General features: G+C 43.9%; 1 protein-coding gene across 2 annotated transcripts in view; it reads right to left on the bottom strand.

The window, feature by feature from the left end:
* SMC6 (structural maintenance of chromosomes 6) overlaps positions 1–16,378 on the bottom strand; it is a 96,398-nt gene that overhangs the window by 59,314 nt on the left and 20,706 nt on the right. For both annotated transcript variants that reach the window (XM_074947565.1, XM_074947564.1), the window contains exons 13-15: positions 5,454–5,618; positions 4,116–4,294; positions 128–329 (exon numbers count right to left, since the gene is read on the bottom strand). In XM_074947565.1, the coding sequence (XP_074803666.1) occupies positions 128–329; positions 4,116–4,294; positions 5,454–5,618 (546 nt within the window). The remainder of the gene's footprint in view (positions 1–127; positions 330–4,115; positions 4,295–5,453; positions 5,619–16,378) is intronic.

Raw genomic sequence — 16,378 nt, 5'->3', positions numbered from 1 at the left:
ACAGTGCAAACCGCTTTAAAGATTCACCTGACTGTACATTAGAAAATGCATTATATATTGGAGTTACTATTAAGCCATTTGGATCAAGGTTCTGAAGCAGCAATTTTATTCAAAACTTGGAACTCACCTAGGTCTGACATCATAAACTTCATTTCGAAACCTACTGACAATTATTTGGGGCCGATATCCAGATGGATAAACCTTTGACATCAGTGTCTGAAGTGTTCTCTCATCATGGTGATTATCACAACAAAATGCCTGCAGTAGGCTTTTTAAACAAGTTTCAACAGCCAAAGTAAGTTCAGCATCTTTGAGACTAATGAAAGCACCTAAATATAGACAAAAGTCAAGACTTCAGAGGCACAGTATCAAATATATTTTAATATGTAACTGCAATTAAAATGTAACTACATTATTCTTTGTTTTAGTTTAAAAAAACATTTGAGAACATATATTTAATTTTTTTAAGCTCAGGTTAGGTTTTCTAAGCAATAATGTAAATACAAATAGATAATTTGTTCTCTTACATGCAAATTTCTCTTCTCACAAACACTTTGAGAAGCAGACCCTCACAATGGGTGGGTCCTTTCCCCTGAAATCTCTGGAAGTAGTTCATGGCTAAATCCATGAATCTCCATGGTAGCATTCTCTGAAATGCTTCCAGTTCCATGAGCAGGGCCAGACAGGCAGAACTAAAAGGTCTCAATGTGTAGAATGACAGGTTTCAGAGTAGCAGCCATGTTAGTCTGTATCCGCAAAAAGAAAAAGGAGTACTTGAGGCACCTTAGACTAAAATTTATTTGAGCATAAGCTTTGTGAGCTGTAGCTCACGAAAGCTTATGCTCAAATAGATTTGTTAGTCTTTAAGGTGCCACAAGTACTCCTTTTCTCAATGTGTAGAAAAGATTATGGCGATCGGAGGAGGGATTTAGGTTTATTAGTAACTGGGGACCTTTTAGGAAAGGAGGAGCTTATACAGGAAGGATGGGCTCCACCTGCACCAAAAAGGTGCTGGCATGTAAAATTAAAAAGTTCTTAGAAGAATTTTTAATTTAAGGCTGGAGAAGGCTGATAGGTGCAGAAGAGCACATTGTTTGAACAGACACATCCCTTAGGGGAAGGTTTATTAAAAGGGATACTCTATCAACTTCTAACTTCTCCTCTTTAATAGGATATGAAGTACAGGAAGAAACTGAAGAGAAACAGTCCCATTCAATTACATCACATGGAGGCAGATAACTAAATACTGACAAAAAATTTTCTGCTTGCTTCTACAAACATGCTTGAAGTCTAAATACTAAGATGGGTGAACTATAGTGCCTATAAATTCAATGAGGGCTTCAACTATCCATACTGACTGGGGTACATGTCACCTCAGGAAGGGATACAAGAGATAAAATTTCTATACACCATTAATGACTGCTTCTTGGGAGCAACTAGTCCTGAAACCCAGAAGGGCAGAGGGAACTCCTGATTTAGTTGTAATGTACGGGGAGATGTCAGAAAACCACTAAAGCACCTGAAACCACTATGGCTTATTGCTAAAAGCAGACAAGTCAGCAGGCTGTAAAGTGGCCATGTAGCAAACTCAGCTTGACCAAGGAAGGAGGGGAGGGGCTTTTGGGTGCCACAGAAAGGGCAGCTTGATCCCGTGTCCTTCCTGATAAGAGTTGTGTTGAAGTTGCTGATACATGCATTTTAGAAGAGCAGGATTGTGCCCCAGGAATGTCTGTTGGGGCCTCAAGGCTGTAAACTCTGGAAAAACCCACACGTGGTTAATCAATAATCAGAAGGAGCTTCTTGCTTGACCATTGGAACTGCTTGCTTAACAAGTTTTCTTTAAGGGACATGTCATTCTATTACTAACTTCAGCGTATAAATAAGGGGGAAAATTTGAGGTAGTGGGACGCTTCAGGACTGGACTCCCCCTCTGGATGCATCTTGTGTTCCCCACTGGCAGACGGGCTGCCGCTGTGCCACTCGAGAGCCACGCTCAGCTTTGGTAATTATCAAGGGTTGGGGGGTGTTTTACTAACCTGTTGTGGAGCTGTGTATAAGTGCTTGAGACTAAGTAAAGTTTAGCTTTAAGTGAAAGTACTCGTGTTGTCCTGTTTGTGCCAGCCATCTATTGGTCGGACGGCCGTGTCTCCCCTGATTTATTTCCTGACACCACCTCGCACAGAGTAAAAGTTACCAAGAGCTTTGGGTTGAAAGAACCCCGGGTAACAGTAAATGATGCACAGGATGTGGTCCAAGAGGTGAATACAACCGAATCGCTTGGCAATAGCAACCATAATGTAATGAAATTGAACATCCTTATAAGGGGGAAAATACCAAAGAAACTCACCACAGTGGCATTTAACTTCAGAAAGGGTAACTACACAAAAACAAGGAAGCTAAACAGAAATGAAAACGGACACTCAAAAGAATGAAGTGCCTGCAAGCTGCATGAAGACTTTTTAAAAACACCGTAACAGAGACTCCAACTATACGTATACTTCAAATAAAAGAAAAAACAACAAGAGGACCAAAAAATACTGCTTCTTTTACTCTGTTTAACCATAGTATAAAAGAGACAAAAATTGGAATTCAAATCCTACTGAGAAAAATAGAAAGGAACATTTACACTTGATTTGCTAGACTTCAAGTATAATTAGGCAGGCCAGAAAATAATTTGAAGAGCAACAAGCAAAAGACATGAAAACTAATAGCAATTAAAAAAAAAAAATCAGAAGCAGGAAGTCTGCTAAACCATCAGTGGGGCCGCTGGACAATCAGAGAAGTAAAAAGAGAAGTATTTTGAAGAGCTTGCAACTATGCTGCAGTCTATGTCAGATGTCAGTTAAAGATACACCCCCACAATTGGTCAATACCATCTATAGTGTAGGAGTACTCTTGAATTCCTTGCTGACACAGAACTCTCACATAGCAGCATCTGTAAATAATACTTTCTACCATACCTTCTTGGCTAGGAAACTGTCCCATTCTGGAGGACAAACATTATTCATGCTTTCATCACCTTTCAGCTGGATTACAGTTATGCAATATACCTGGGCATGGAGCCTTCACCACTTAAACTCCAACTAGTTAATAATGCAGCAACACAAGCTACCACAAACATATCAAACTAGTCCTCTGCTCTCTACACTGGCTTACCATAGAATTTCAAATCAAGTTCAAGGTCTCAGTCCTTCTCTTCAAAGCACTCCATGACCTGGAGCCAGGATACCTAAGAGATCATCTAAAAGCTCCAGGATGAAGACCACGGTCGACAAACTTTGCTTCTCTGGCACAATGTAACTCTTAACAATAAGAGAAAAGTTTGTCTGTGAAGGAGACAGAACTTTTTCCAGGTGCTGTCTGAGATGGTGGAATGAACTCCTCCAGGAACTAAGGACCAACACAAACCTCACCACTTTCTGCTCCAAGTGGAAACCACATTTCTTTGACCTTGTCTTTTCTAACAAGACATAGCAACAGCTATATTTATGTTAAAATAAAAAAACAAGACATTACAAAAACAAAACACTCCACTGTACATGCTTCTCCCTCTGGAGAGAGGATGTAAGCAAAGAAACACATGCTAAATGCAGTTATATGTTGCTAAATGCACTACCGCAAGGTGCTCAGATTATATCACGGTGATGAGCATGGTATAAAAACCTATACACAGAATAGAGGAGAACAAGATCATTTCCTAAACTCCATTTTCCTAAACATAACTGCTATCTTCAGCAAGGCCTGGGGTGACCCAAAGACAGCAAGAATTCAACTCAACAATGAAACTACATGAAAATTACAATTAGATTCAGACTGAGTCTACGCACAGACCTATTCAAACTATTTAAAATGATTTCCATTCAACTAACCAGCTTGGTAGAGGATGGTTCTGTGACTGCTCCAGTAGATTGAAAAAGAGCGAAACTGAGGTACAGTTAGTGGGCTGGGGTATTTATATATTTGGTCTAGGAAATGCAGACCTTAAGAGAATTGGACATCATGCCCCTTAAGTGACAAATACTTTTCAAAAAGGCTCCGTGTTCACATGACCAAGTGTACAGTGGGACTCTATAGAGGCAAACTTTTTACGTTCCTTTATGCAAGGGCTATCTTACCTAGAGGTCCAATAGGTTTGTGTTTAAAATGTCCTTTTCTATAGGCATCTTCAATTGCTTCAAGAAGGACTGGCACATGTTGTCCAAATCTTTTCAATCTATTTGTTTTACTGTCTGTCAGCTCCTTCAGCTGTCTTTGCTTGGAATCCAATGCTTGTTTCACATCAAGTTCTTCTCGCCTGAGAAAAGGAAAGGCTACTGAAACATTTACTTTAATTAATATAACAACTTTTGACAAAATTTTATTAGCTGTCAAATTTAGCAGTCAGACTTTCTTGTTGCCGTAACAAAGCTTGTTACAATTGGAAAAAGGATTTAGGCTTCAAAATGAAGAGTATGCTGAACTATCCTCATTGCTCTAGAGTACATGGATTTGAAAAACATTTTCATTTGTACCAAGGTGACATGCACAGAGCAACAACACAACACAAGCAAGAGTACCAATAATAAAAACAGAAAGAAAGATTTCCAAGATAACTTCAAAAAGGTACACAGTAGTAATATCGGAAGTGTGACTACAGAAAGGAATTTCACTAACTCGATGTTAGGTGTACACAGGCTCAGAACCGAAATGTGAAGGTAGGGATGGTAACATAATATTAAGTGAGCTCAAGAAAGTGTAAGCTCGAATATGAACATGTGTTCCATTGTACATGTGAGCTTACCAGAAGAGGCTTGATAAATGCAATTTATAAATATGGTTCTACCATTTATCTTATGGATATCATCAACATTTCATAAATAGTCTCCACAAACAAATGATATACAAAACATACAGGAAATATCAGTAGAATTCAAGTGGTAATCATGTTATGAATGTAATTAGAAGTCCAGCATCTTCCAGAAACGTTCTTCTAGGTAACAACACACCAATAAGAAACAATTTTGATGTAGAAGTAAGATAGTGGGAATTAAGGAAGATTAACAGGACTAATATGAGAAGAGTAAGCATCAACATATGTCAAGTCCCTTATTATATTACAGTCACAACCACCATTATCTGCCTTTGATTTTTTTAAAAAGTCAGATTTTTTTTTAATTTAAAAAAAACAGGTTTCACCCACCCTGTCTTAGATTAAATCAGATTTTAATTTTAGCACTGCATGTCACCTTAAATGCCAGCACATTTTGTATTTTGCGCTGAGAACTTTCAAACTTAGTCTCACTGTGGATGATGACAAAGAAGTACCAGATCATAAGGTGCTTCGGGAGAATTAGAACTAAAAAATAAATTAAGTCTAGTGCTGCATGGAGTACTTTGAAATACAGGTAACGAAGCAGAACACCTATTGCCACTTGTAAAGAAACTTGGATAATTAAAAACAAAGTTAAACTTACTTGAGTCTGGCATGTTCTTCCTTGGATTTGTAGACAGCCTGCTGAAATTGATCCATATCTTGAACCATCATGACTTCTTGATCATGGACGATCTTCAACTGCTCTTTCAACTGGGCTATTTTTTTCTGTGTTTCCAGCTTTTCAGACTCTGAAACTTGATCAGCACTGTAAAAGTACACAGACCACAATTCAACATTTTAAAATCACACACAATGGATGACTGTGAAAAGAACAAGGAGGAGGAGACCAAAAAGTGGCAATTCTTCAACAAAAAAGCTTCAAAAACAGACTCCAGAGAGAGAGTGCTGAATTGGAATTAATTTGAAAACTGGATACAATTAAATTAGGCTTGAATAAAGACTGGGAGTGGATGTGTCATTACACAAAGTAAAACTATTTCTCCTTGTTTATTTCCCCTCCTACTGTTCTTGTAAAGTGCTGGAAATGGCCCACCTTGATTATCACTACAAAAGGTGTGTCCCCCACGGCCCCACCCCTGCTCTCCTGCTGGTAATAGCTCACCTTTCCTGACCACTATATTTTCCACTGTATGCATCCGATGAAGTGAGCTGTAGCTCACGAAAGCTTATGCTGTAATAAATTTGTTAGTCTCTACGGTGCCACAAGTACTCCTTTTCTTTTTATGGATACAGACTAACATGGCTGCTACTCTGAAACCTGAAGCAAAAAGACCTTCTGTTATCCATTTACTGAGGAGAACCCAGTAGATCCTGATTTGACTGAAAATCAGCAAGCTCTACAGAAAAACGGAGTGTGAGAAAACTGCTTTAGCCAAAGGACTGGCTGGTAGGGAGTAGTCTGTTATGAAAGAAGTAGAGCCTTTGATCACAGCTGAGGCCTGACTAGGGCTCAGGGTTTCCCTAATCAGCAGGCCTCTCAAAGCAGCCAAGCTGTCAGTCAACACACAGAGCTGAAAACTAGGTGAACATGATGTTCTGTGTTTTATTTATTTATTTAGGACAGCAGCTTAGGAGGGACATTATTCTACAGAGGGTACCTGAATGGTGCTTCATTTGTATCAAGTGCTGCCTGACAGAACTGATAAAAAGGAAGATCCAAGGTTTAGAGATGCAGCTAGACACTATGGTTGAGTTTCGACGGGAATTTCGCAGACGATGGAGGCTGAAGGGAAAACTCAAGACTTGCAGATACAAGCTGGACCAGATAACTGTGAAGGTAGATTGCTTTCGTGGGCCACCTTCCTCATCCAGCATGTGACTACGAGAAAAGGGTAGGGGAAAAAAAAAGACAGGCTAGCAAAAGAGAACAGAGGAATGTGTTTGCTGAGTTGCAAAATGAAGGAGCGAGGCAAGTAGTAACAAAAGAGTAGCTAAGTCCTACAGGAAGAGAGAAAGTCAACTAAGATAGCCAGAGCTCAGAGCCCCAGGAGGACAGAGAATGACTCTCAGAAGATTTCAAATGAGAACAAAAGACAAGATGACTTGCAACCAGAAAGAACAGAAGGAAGGAGGCAGGCCAGAGAATTGCACCTACACCAGGAAAAGAGGGGGTCTATGTGACTGAAGACTCCCTACCAAGAACAGCAAACAGGCCTGTCACCAGAGCTGATCCAGAGAACAGAAGGATGGGCTGTCTGCCAGGAGCTAAGATATAGGATGTGGACCTGAGGTTGAAGAAGATCATAATGGGAGCAGGAAAGAAACCAAGTGTCCCTTCACATGGGAGCAAATAATACTGTTAGGTTCTCATGGAACACACCAAGGAAGACTATGCCAGGCTGGCGAAGATTATTAAAGAAATAGACACTCAGGTCATCTTCAGTGGCATTCTACCTGTCCCTAAAGGAGGAATGCGAAGAGGAGACAAGATTATGATAATCAACAGATGGCTCAGGAAATGGTGCTATAAGGAGGTTGTTCGACCACCAAGAGGCATTCATGGACTGAAGACTGTTCTTATGGGATGGACTCCACCTGAATAGGGAGGGTATCGACTTCTGGGATGGACGCTGGCAAAACTGATTAAAATAGCTTTAAACTAGTAAATCTGGGGGAGACGGTTGGGAGATATTTAATTAAAGATATCCCTATCCACAAATACTATTGGGAATTGTGTGATTATGGGAGATTTTAATGTACCAGGTCCAGCTATGAGCACAAATGTTACTAATACCAACTGGGCCCATATATTCCTGGATGTGATAGCTGACAAACTGAAGGTCATACACTTAGGAACGAACAAGAATTTTTGCTATGAGCTGGGGACATATCAGTTGGAAGCGACAGAGGAGCAGCAAGACCTGGGTGTATTGATCGATCACTGAGAGCCATCAGTGTGATGCAGCCATGAAAAAGGCTAATGCAATCCTAGGATACATCCAGCAATGTATTTCCAGTAAAGACAGTGAAATGATATTTCCATTGTAGAAGGCACTGGTGAGACCTCCTATGGAATAGTGTGTGCAATTCTAGTCTCCTGTGTTCAAAAGAGATGAATTCAAACTGGAACAAGTGCAGAAAAGGGCTACTCAGCTGATTAGAGGAATGGAAAACCTACCTTATGAGAACAAGGAGTCTGGTGGCACCTTAAAGACTAACAGATTAGGTTTAGATAATCTGTTAGTCTTTAAGGTGCCACCAGACTCCTTATTGTTTTTGTGAATACAGACTAACACAGCTACCCCCTAATACTTGCTACTTTATGAGAGGAGATTAAGGAGCTTGGCTTGTTTAACCTAATGAAATGAAGGCTGATATGGTTGCTTTCTATAAATACATCAGAGGTATAAACACCCTGGAGAGAGAGGAGTTATTTAAGTTTAGGGCCAGTGTTAGCACAAGAACAAATAGATATAAACTGGCCATCAACAAATTTAGGCTTGAAATTAGACAAAGATTTCTAACCATCTGTCAAGGTTCCTCCCACACTCTGAACTCTAGGGTACAGATGTGGGGACCTGCATGAAAAACCTCCTAAGCTTATCTTGACCAGCTTAGGTCAAAACTTCCCCAAGGTACAAAATACTCCACCCTTTTGTCCTTGGATTGGCCGCTACCACCACCAAACAAATACTGGTTACTGGGGAAGAGCTGTTTGGACACGTCTTTCCCCCCAAAATACTTCCCAAAAACCTTGCACCCTACTTCCTGGACAAGGTTTGGTAAAAAGCCTCACCAATTTGCCTAGGTGACTACAGACCCAGACCCTTGGATCTTAAGAACAATGAACAATCCTCCCAACACTTGCACCCTCCCTTTCCTGGGAAATGTTGGATAAAAAGCCTCACCAATTTGCATAGGTGACCACAGACCCAAACCCCTGGATCTGAGAACAATGAAAAAGCATTCAGTTTTCTTACAAGAAGACTTTTAATAAAAATAGAATTAGAAATAAGAAATCCCCCCTGTAAAATCAGGATGGTAAATACCTTACAGGGTAATTAGATTCAAAACATAGAGAACCCCTCTAGGCAAAAACCTTAAGTTACAAAAAAGATACACAGACAGAAATAGTTATTCTATTCAGCACAATTCTTTTCTCAGCCATTTAAAGAAATCATAATCTAACACGTACCTAGCTAGATTACTTACTAAAAGTTCTAAGACTTCATTCCTGGTCTATCCCCAGCAAAGACAAAATGTAGACAGACACACAAACCCTTTGTTTCTCTCCCTCCTACCAGCTTTTGAAAGTATCTTGTCTCCTCATTGGTCATTTTGGTCAGGTGCCAGCGAGGTTACCTTTAGCTTCTTAACCCTTTACAAGCGAGAGGAGATTTCCTCTGGCCAGGAGGGATTTTAAAGGGGTTTACCCTTCCCTTTCTATTTATGGCACGCCCCCCAAATCTCAGCTAGGGTGAAACACTGGCTGGGATTTCTTCCTGGAGCTCTAGGAAAACAGAGTTAATAAGACACATGCATCTCTAAATATGCTACCAAGTACATAAAGACTAACAATATTTTCCACATCTCAAGGACGATTTTAACCAGTTGAGTCTGGGAAACTTTCACGTGAGAGTGCATCAGCCACTTTGTTAGAAGCTCCTGAGATGTGTTGGATGTCAAAATCAAAATCTTGGAGAGCTAAACTCCACCGAAGAAGTTTTTTGTTAGTTTCTTTGACGGTGTGAAGCCACTTCAGTGCAGCATGGTCGGTTTGCAGGTGGAAACGCCATCCCCAAACATATGGGCGTAGCTTTTCCAGAGCGTAGACAATGGCGTAACATTCTTTTTCAGTGATTGACCAGTTGCTTTCCCTCTCAGACAGTTTTTTGCTGAGGAACACTACAGGGTGGAATTCTTGATCAGGTCCTTTCTGCATTAAAACTGCTCCCACACCACGCTCGGACGCATCTGTGGTTACTAGGAACGGTTTGTCAAAGTCTGGGGCCCTTAGTACAGGGTCAGACATGAGGGTCGCTTTTAGCTTGTTAAAGGCCTTCTGACACTTTTCGGTCCACTGAACAGCATTTGGCTGTTTCTTTTTGGTTAGGTCTGTCAGTGGGGCGGCGATTTGGCTGTAGTGCGGTACAAATCGTCTGTAATAACCGGCCAAGCCTAAGAAGGATTGAACCTGTTTCTTTGACTTTGGGACAGGCCACCTTTGGATAGCATCCACTTTGGCCTGTAGGGGGCTGATAGTTCCTTGACCCACCTGGTGTCCAAGGTAAGTCACTCTGTTTAGGCCTATTTGACACTTCTTAGCCTTAACAGTTAGTCCTGCCTCCCTTATGCGCTCAAGGACTTTTTGTAGATGTTCCAGGTGGTCTGCCCAGGAATCCGAAAATATGGCCACATCGTCAAGGTAGGCGACTGCATATTCTCCTAATCCCGCTAGGAGACCATCTACAAGTCTTTGGAAGGTGGCGGGTGCATTTCGCAGCCCGAAAGGGAGTACATTAAATTCATACAGCCCGAGATGTGTGGTGAAGGCTGACCTTTCCTTGGCAGATTCATCTAGCGGTACCTGCCAGTACCCCTTGGTTAAGTCCAAGGTAGAGATGAACTGGGCCCGTCCCAGTTTCTCTAATAGTTCATCTGTGCGTGGCATTGGATAGTTGTCTGGGCGAGTTACAGCATTTAGCTTACGGTAGTCCACGCAAAAACGTATTTCCCCATCTGGTTTGGGAACTAGAACCACTGGAGATGCCCATGCACTTTCAGAGGGGCGGATTACACCCATCTGTAACATATCCTGGATCTCCTGTTCTATAGCAGTTCTAGCTTGAGGAGACACCCAGTAAGGTTGGACTCTAATTGGGCGAGCATTACCTGTGTCAATGGAGTGATATGCCCGTTCAGTCAGTCCTGGGGTGGCTGAGAACGTTGGCGCGTAGCTAGTGCACAGCTCCTGGATCTGCTGTCGCTGCATACGCCCAAGGTCATGGAGAGGTTCACCTCTTCCACACCACCAGCACATTTCCCTTCGTAGTAGACACCTTCAGGCCACTCAGCCTCGTCTCCTCCCTGGGCTGTAAACTGACAAACCTTTAATTCTCTGGAATAAAAGGGCTTTAGAGAATTAATATGGTACACCTTAGGCTTTCGGTTGGAGGTGGGGAATGCTATGAGATAATTAACAGCTCCCAGGCGCTCCTGGACCGTGAATGGCCCTTCCCACGATGCTTCCATTTTATGGGCCTGGAGCGCCTTTAAGACCATAACCTGGTCCCCTACTTTGAAGGAACGCTCTCTGGCATGTTTATCATACCAGGCTTTTTGCTCTTTTTGAGCATCCTGTAAGTTTTCTTTAGCAAGGGCTAAAGAGGTTCGGAGGGTGTTTTGTAGGTTGGTTACAAAGTCCAGAATGTTAGTTCCTGGTGAAGGTGTAAATCCCTCCCATTGCTGCTTCACCAACTGCAATGGCCCCTTAACCTCACGGCCATATACAAGTTCAAATGGGGAAAACCCTAAACTGGGGTGTGGTACAGCTCTGTAGGCAAAGAGCAACTGCTGCAACACTAGGTCCCAATCATTGGAGTGCTCATTTACGAATTTACGTATCATGGCCCCCAAAGTTCCATTAAACTTCTCCACCATGCCATTTGTTTGATGGTGGTAAGGAGTGGCAACCAAGTGATTTACTCCATGAGCTTCCCAAAGGTTTTTCATAGTTCCTGCCAGGCAATTAGTCCCTGCATCTGTGAGGATGTCGGAGGGCCAACCTACCCTGGCAAAAATGTCTGCTAGTGCCTGGCACACACTGTTAGCCCTGGTGTTGCTTAGAGCTACTGCTTCCGGCCATCGGGTGGCAAAATCCATGAAAGTCAGTATGTACTGCTTTCCTCTGGGTGTCTTTTTCGGAAAAGGACCCAGAATATCCACAGCTACTCGCTGAAATGGAACTTCAATGATGGGGAGTGGCTGGAGAGGGGCTTTGACCTGGTCTTGGGGCTTTCCCACTCTTTGGCACACCTCACAAGACTGGACATAGGTAGAAACATCCTTGCCCATTCCCTCCCAGTGGAATGACCCCCCCAAACGGTCTTTGGTCCTGTTCACCCCAGCATGGCCACTAGGGTGATCATGGGCTAAGCTCAAGAGCTTGGCCCGGTATTTAGTTGGGACTACCAACTGTCTCCGAGGATGCCAGTCTTCCTGGTGTCCACCAGAAAGAGTTTCCTTGTATAAAAGTCCTCTTTCTACAACAAACCTGGATCGATTAGAAGAGCTGAGAGGCGGTGGGTTGCTCCGTGCCGCCGTCCAAGCTCTCTGGAGGCTTTCATCTGCTTCCTGTTCGGTCTGGAACTGTTCCCTTGATGCTGGAGACATCAGTTCCTCATTGGATTGTGGACCTAGGCTTGGTCCCTCTGGAAGCGATATAGGGGATGGAGCTGTTTCTGTTGACTGTGAACCGCTCTCCGCTGGTGCACTATGTTGGGGTTCAGGCTCCGGCTGAGCCTCTTGTGTCGGGTTATCGGCTGCTGCCAGTTCAGGGTCGGTGGGGCCCTCTGGTGTTGAGGTTGCAAGTACTGGATTCAGTGCTGGCAATGGGTCTGGTGTTGGTTGTTCGGCTGGTTCCGGTTCTGGGACTGGTTCCGTCTGGGTCTCTGGGACTGGATCCACTACTGCTGTTGCAGACATTGGTCTGGGGTCCGGGTCCATCACCTCTGACCGGGTCCTGATAGAAGTTTCCGGAACAGAGCTAGGCCTCACGGCTTGTTTAGCCTGGCTGCGGGTGACCGTTCCCACCCTCTTGGCCTGCTTCACATGATTGGCCAAGTCTTCCCCCAACAGCATGGGGATGGGATAATCATCATAGACTGCAAAAGTCCACGTTCCTGACCAGCCCTTGTACTGGACAGGCAACTTGGCTGTAGGCAAATCGAAAGAGTTGGACTTGAAGGGTTGAATCGTCACTTGGATCTCTGGGTTGATTAAATTGGGGTCCACTAAGGAAGCATGGATAGCTGACACTTGTGCTCCGGTGTCCCTCCACGCGGTGACCTTCTTCCCGCCCACACTCACAGTTTCCCTCCGCTCCAAGGGTATCTGGGAGGTATCTGGGCCTGTGGACCTCTGGTGTGATTCCGGTGCAATGAACTGTAATCTGTTGGGGTTCTTGGGGCAGTTGGCCTTTACATGCCCCAGCTCGTTACATTTAAAACATCGTCCAGCTGATGGGTCACTGGGGCGAGGAGGGTTGCTGGAGAACGGGGTGGTGGGACGATAAGGGGTCTGGAGGGTTCTTTGGGAGGTAGGTGGGGCTTTGGGCGGCCCCCGGTAATAGGGTGTGGTCTGGGGTTGTCCCTTCTGGTCTCCGCTCCAACTGCGACCAGTTTTTTTCTTCTCTGCCACCTCCACCCATCTGGCTCCAATCTCTCCTGCCTCGATTACAGTTTTGGGCTTCCCATCTAGGATGTATCTTTCTATTTCCTCAGGAACACCCTCTAAGAACTGTTCCATTTGCATTAGGAAGGGCACATCTACTGGAGATTCAACACTTGCTCCTGATATCCAGGCATCCCAATGTTTCACAATGTGGTAGGCATGTCGGGTAAATGACACGTCTGGTTTCCACCTTAGGGCTCTGAACCTCCGACGAGAATGCTCGGGTGTTATCCCCATAGTAAATAGAATAGTAAATATGGCAGGAGACCAGCTTGGCTTAATGGTGAAATCCTAGCGGATCTTAAACATAAAAAAGAAGCTTACAAGAAGTGGAAGGTTGGACATATGACCAGGGAAGAGTATAAAAATATTGCTCGGGCATGTAGGAAAGATATCAGGAGGGCCAAATCGCACCTGGAGCTGCAGCTAGCAAGAGATGTCAAGAGTAACAAGAAGGGTTTCTTCAGGTATGTTGGCAACAAGAAGAAAGCCAAGGAAAGTGTGGGCCCCTTACTGAATGAGGGAGGCAACCTAGTGACAGAGGATGTGGAAAAAGCTAATGTACTCAATGCTTTTTTTGCCTCTGTTTTCACTAACAAGGTCAGCTCCCAGACTGCTGCGCTGGGCATCACAGAATGGGGAAGAGATGGCCAGCCCTCTGTGGAGATAGAGGTGGTTAGGGACTATTTAGAAAAGCTGGACGTGCACAAGTCCATGGGGCCGGACGAGTTGCATCCGAGAGTGCTGAAGGAATTGGCGGCTGTGATTGCAGAGCCCTTGGCCACTATCTTTGAAAACTCGTGGCGAATGGGGGAAGTCCCGGATGACTGGAAAAAGGCTAATGTAGTGCCAATCTTTAAAAAAGGGAAGAAGGAGGATCCTGGGAACTACAGGCCAGTCAGCCTCACCTCAGTCCCTGGAAAAATCATGGAGCAGGTCCTCAAAGAATCAATCCTGAAGCACTTACATGAGAGGAAAGTGATCAGGAACAGTCAGCATGGGTTCACCAAGGGAAGGTCATGCCTGACTAATCTAATCGCCTTTTATGATGAGATTACTGGTTCTGTGGATGAAGGGAAAGCAGTGGATCTATTGTTTCTTGACTTTAGCAAAGCTTTTGACACGGTCTCCCACAGTATTCTTGTCAGCAAGTTAAGGAAGTATGGGCTAGATGAATGCACTATAAGGTGGGTAGAAAGCTGGCTAGATTGTCGGGCTCAACGGGTAGTGATCAATGGCTCCATGTCTAGTTGGCAGGCGGTGTCAAGTGGTGTGCCCCAGGGGTCGGTCCTGGGGCCGGTTTTGTTCAATATCTTCATAAATGATCTGGAGGATGGTGTGGATTGCACTCTCAGCAAATTTGCGGATGATACTAAACTGGGAGGAGTGGTAGATACGCTGGAGGGGAGGGATAGGATACAGAAGGACCTAGACAAATTGGAGGATTGGGCCAAAAGAAATCTGATGAGGTTCAATAAGGATAAGTGCAGGGTCCTGCACTTAGGATGGAAGAATCCAATGCACCGCTACAGACTAGGGACCGAATGGCTAGGCAGCAGTTCTGCAGAAAAGGACCTAGGGGTGACAGTGGACGAGAAGCTGGATATGAGTCAACAGTGTGCCCTTGTTGCCAAGAAGGCCAATGGCATTTTGGGATGTATAAGTAGGGGCATAGCGAGCAGATCGAGGGACGTGATCGTTCCCCTCTATTCGACACTGGTGAGGCCTCATCTGGAGTACTGTGTCCAGTTTTGGGCCCCACACTACAAGAAGGATGTGGATAAATTGGAGAGAGTCCAGCGAAGGGCAACAAAAATGATTAGGGGTCTAGAGCACATGACTTATGAGGAGAGGCTGAGGGAGCTGGGATTGTTTAGTCTGCAGAAGAGAAGAATGAGGGGGGATTTGATAGCTGCTTTCAACTACCTGAAAGGGGGTTCCAAAGAGGATGGCTCTAGACTGTTCTCAATGGTAGCAGATGACAGAACGAGGAGTAATGGTCTCAAGTTGCAATGGGGGAGGTTTAGATTGGATATTAGGAAAAACTTTTTCACTAAGAGGGTGGTGAAACACTGGAATGCGTTACCTAGGGAGGTGGTAGAATCTCCTTCCTTAGAGGTTTTTAAGGTCAGGCTTGACAAAGCCCTGGCTGGGATGATTTAACTGGGAATTGGTCCTGCTTCGAGCAGGGGGTTGGACTAGATGACCTTCTGGGGTCCCTTCCAACCCTGATATTCTATGATTCATTCTGACTCTCGCCTTGGATTTAAACAGTTCATACTCATTCATGCGTTCTCTAGGCATTTCAGCCGCCACCTCAGCTAAGGGTCCACTGAGCTGTGGCCTCAGCTCTACCATGTATTGGTCGGTAGAGATGCTGTACCCAAGGCAGGCCCTTTCGAAGTTTTCTAAGAAGGCCTCAGTATCATCACCTGCCTTGTAGGTGGGGAACTTTCTGGGATGGGAAGTGGTACCTGGAGAAGGATTGCTAGGGTTTGTTGGTATATTCTGCTGAGCCTTTATCTTCTCTACCTCCTCCACATGCTTCCTCTCTTTTTCCTTCTCCTCCTCCACATGCTTCCTTGCCTCCATTTCCCTCTTGTGGGCAGCCTCCTGTACCTCCTTCTCCAGCGGCATGAGTTCTATCTGTCTTTCATGTTCCCTTTGTTTTTCCTCAGCCTGAAATTTGGCTAATTCCAGCTGTAGTCTAGCCGCAGATTTTGTCATTCTAACCTCTCTGTTTTTAACTAACTTTACACCCGAGGTTTAGAAATAAACAAACAAAACTTGGCTGTAAAATTTTGCTGTGCTGGAATAGAATACCTATTCTCTGATCGTGATTGTCAGCCTACAGAAAAAGACAATTCCCTTGTCTCTGCTCTGGGCCCAAATCAAAGCAAAAACTTCCAACTACTTGGAAACCTGTTTACCCAGCCCAAAGAAAAAACAAGTTTCCTTTTTAAACTTGTGCTCCTTGTAAAAAATCAAAATCCAAAAAAAAAAAACCCCTGCCACTTTTGTCTCCAGGCAAATGGGTAGAACACCCCTCCTTCTATTTACTTTTAGGGAAACAAAAAACTCTGGGTTGGAAGACTGTGAATTTCCCTGCAGGAG

This window comes from Natator depressus, chromosome 3 (genome assembly GCF_965152275.1).
Source record: "Natator depressus isolate rNatDep1 chromosome 3, rNatDep2.hap1, whole genome shotgun sequence".
Classification (NCBI taxonomy): domain Eukaryota; kingdom Metazoa; phylum Chordata; order Testudines; family Cheloniidae; genus Natator; species Natator depressus.
The sequence above is the reverse complement of the archived record's forward strand: the minus strand, read 5'-3'. Positions and strand labels throughout refer to the sequence as shown.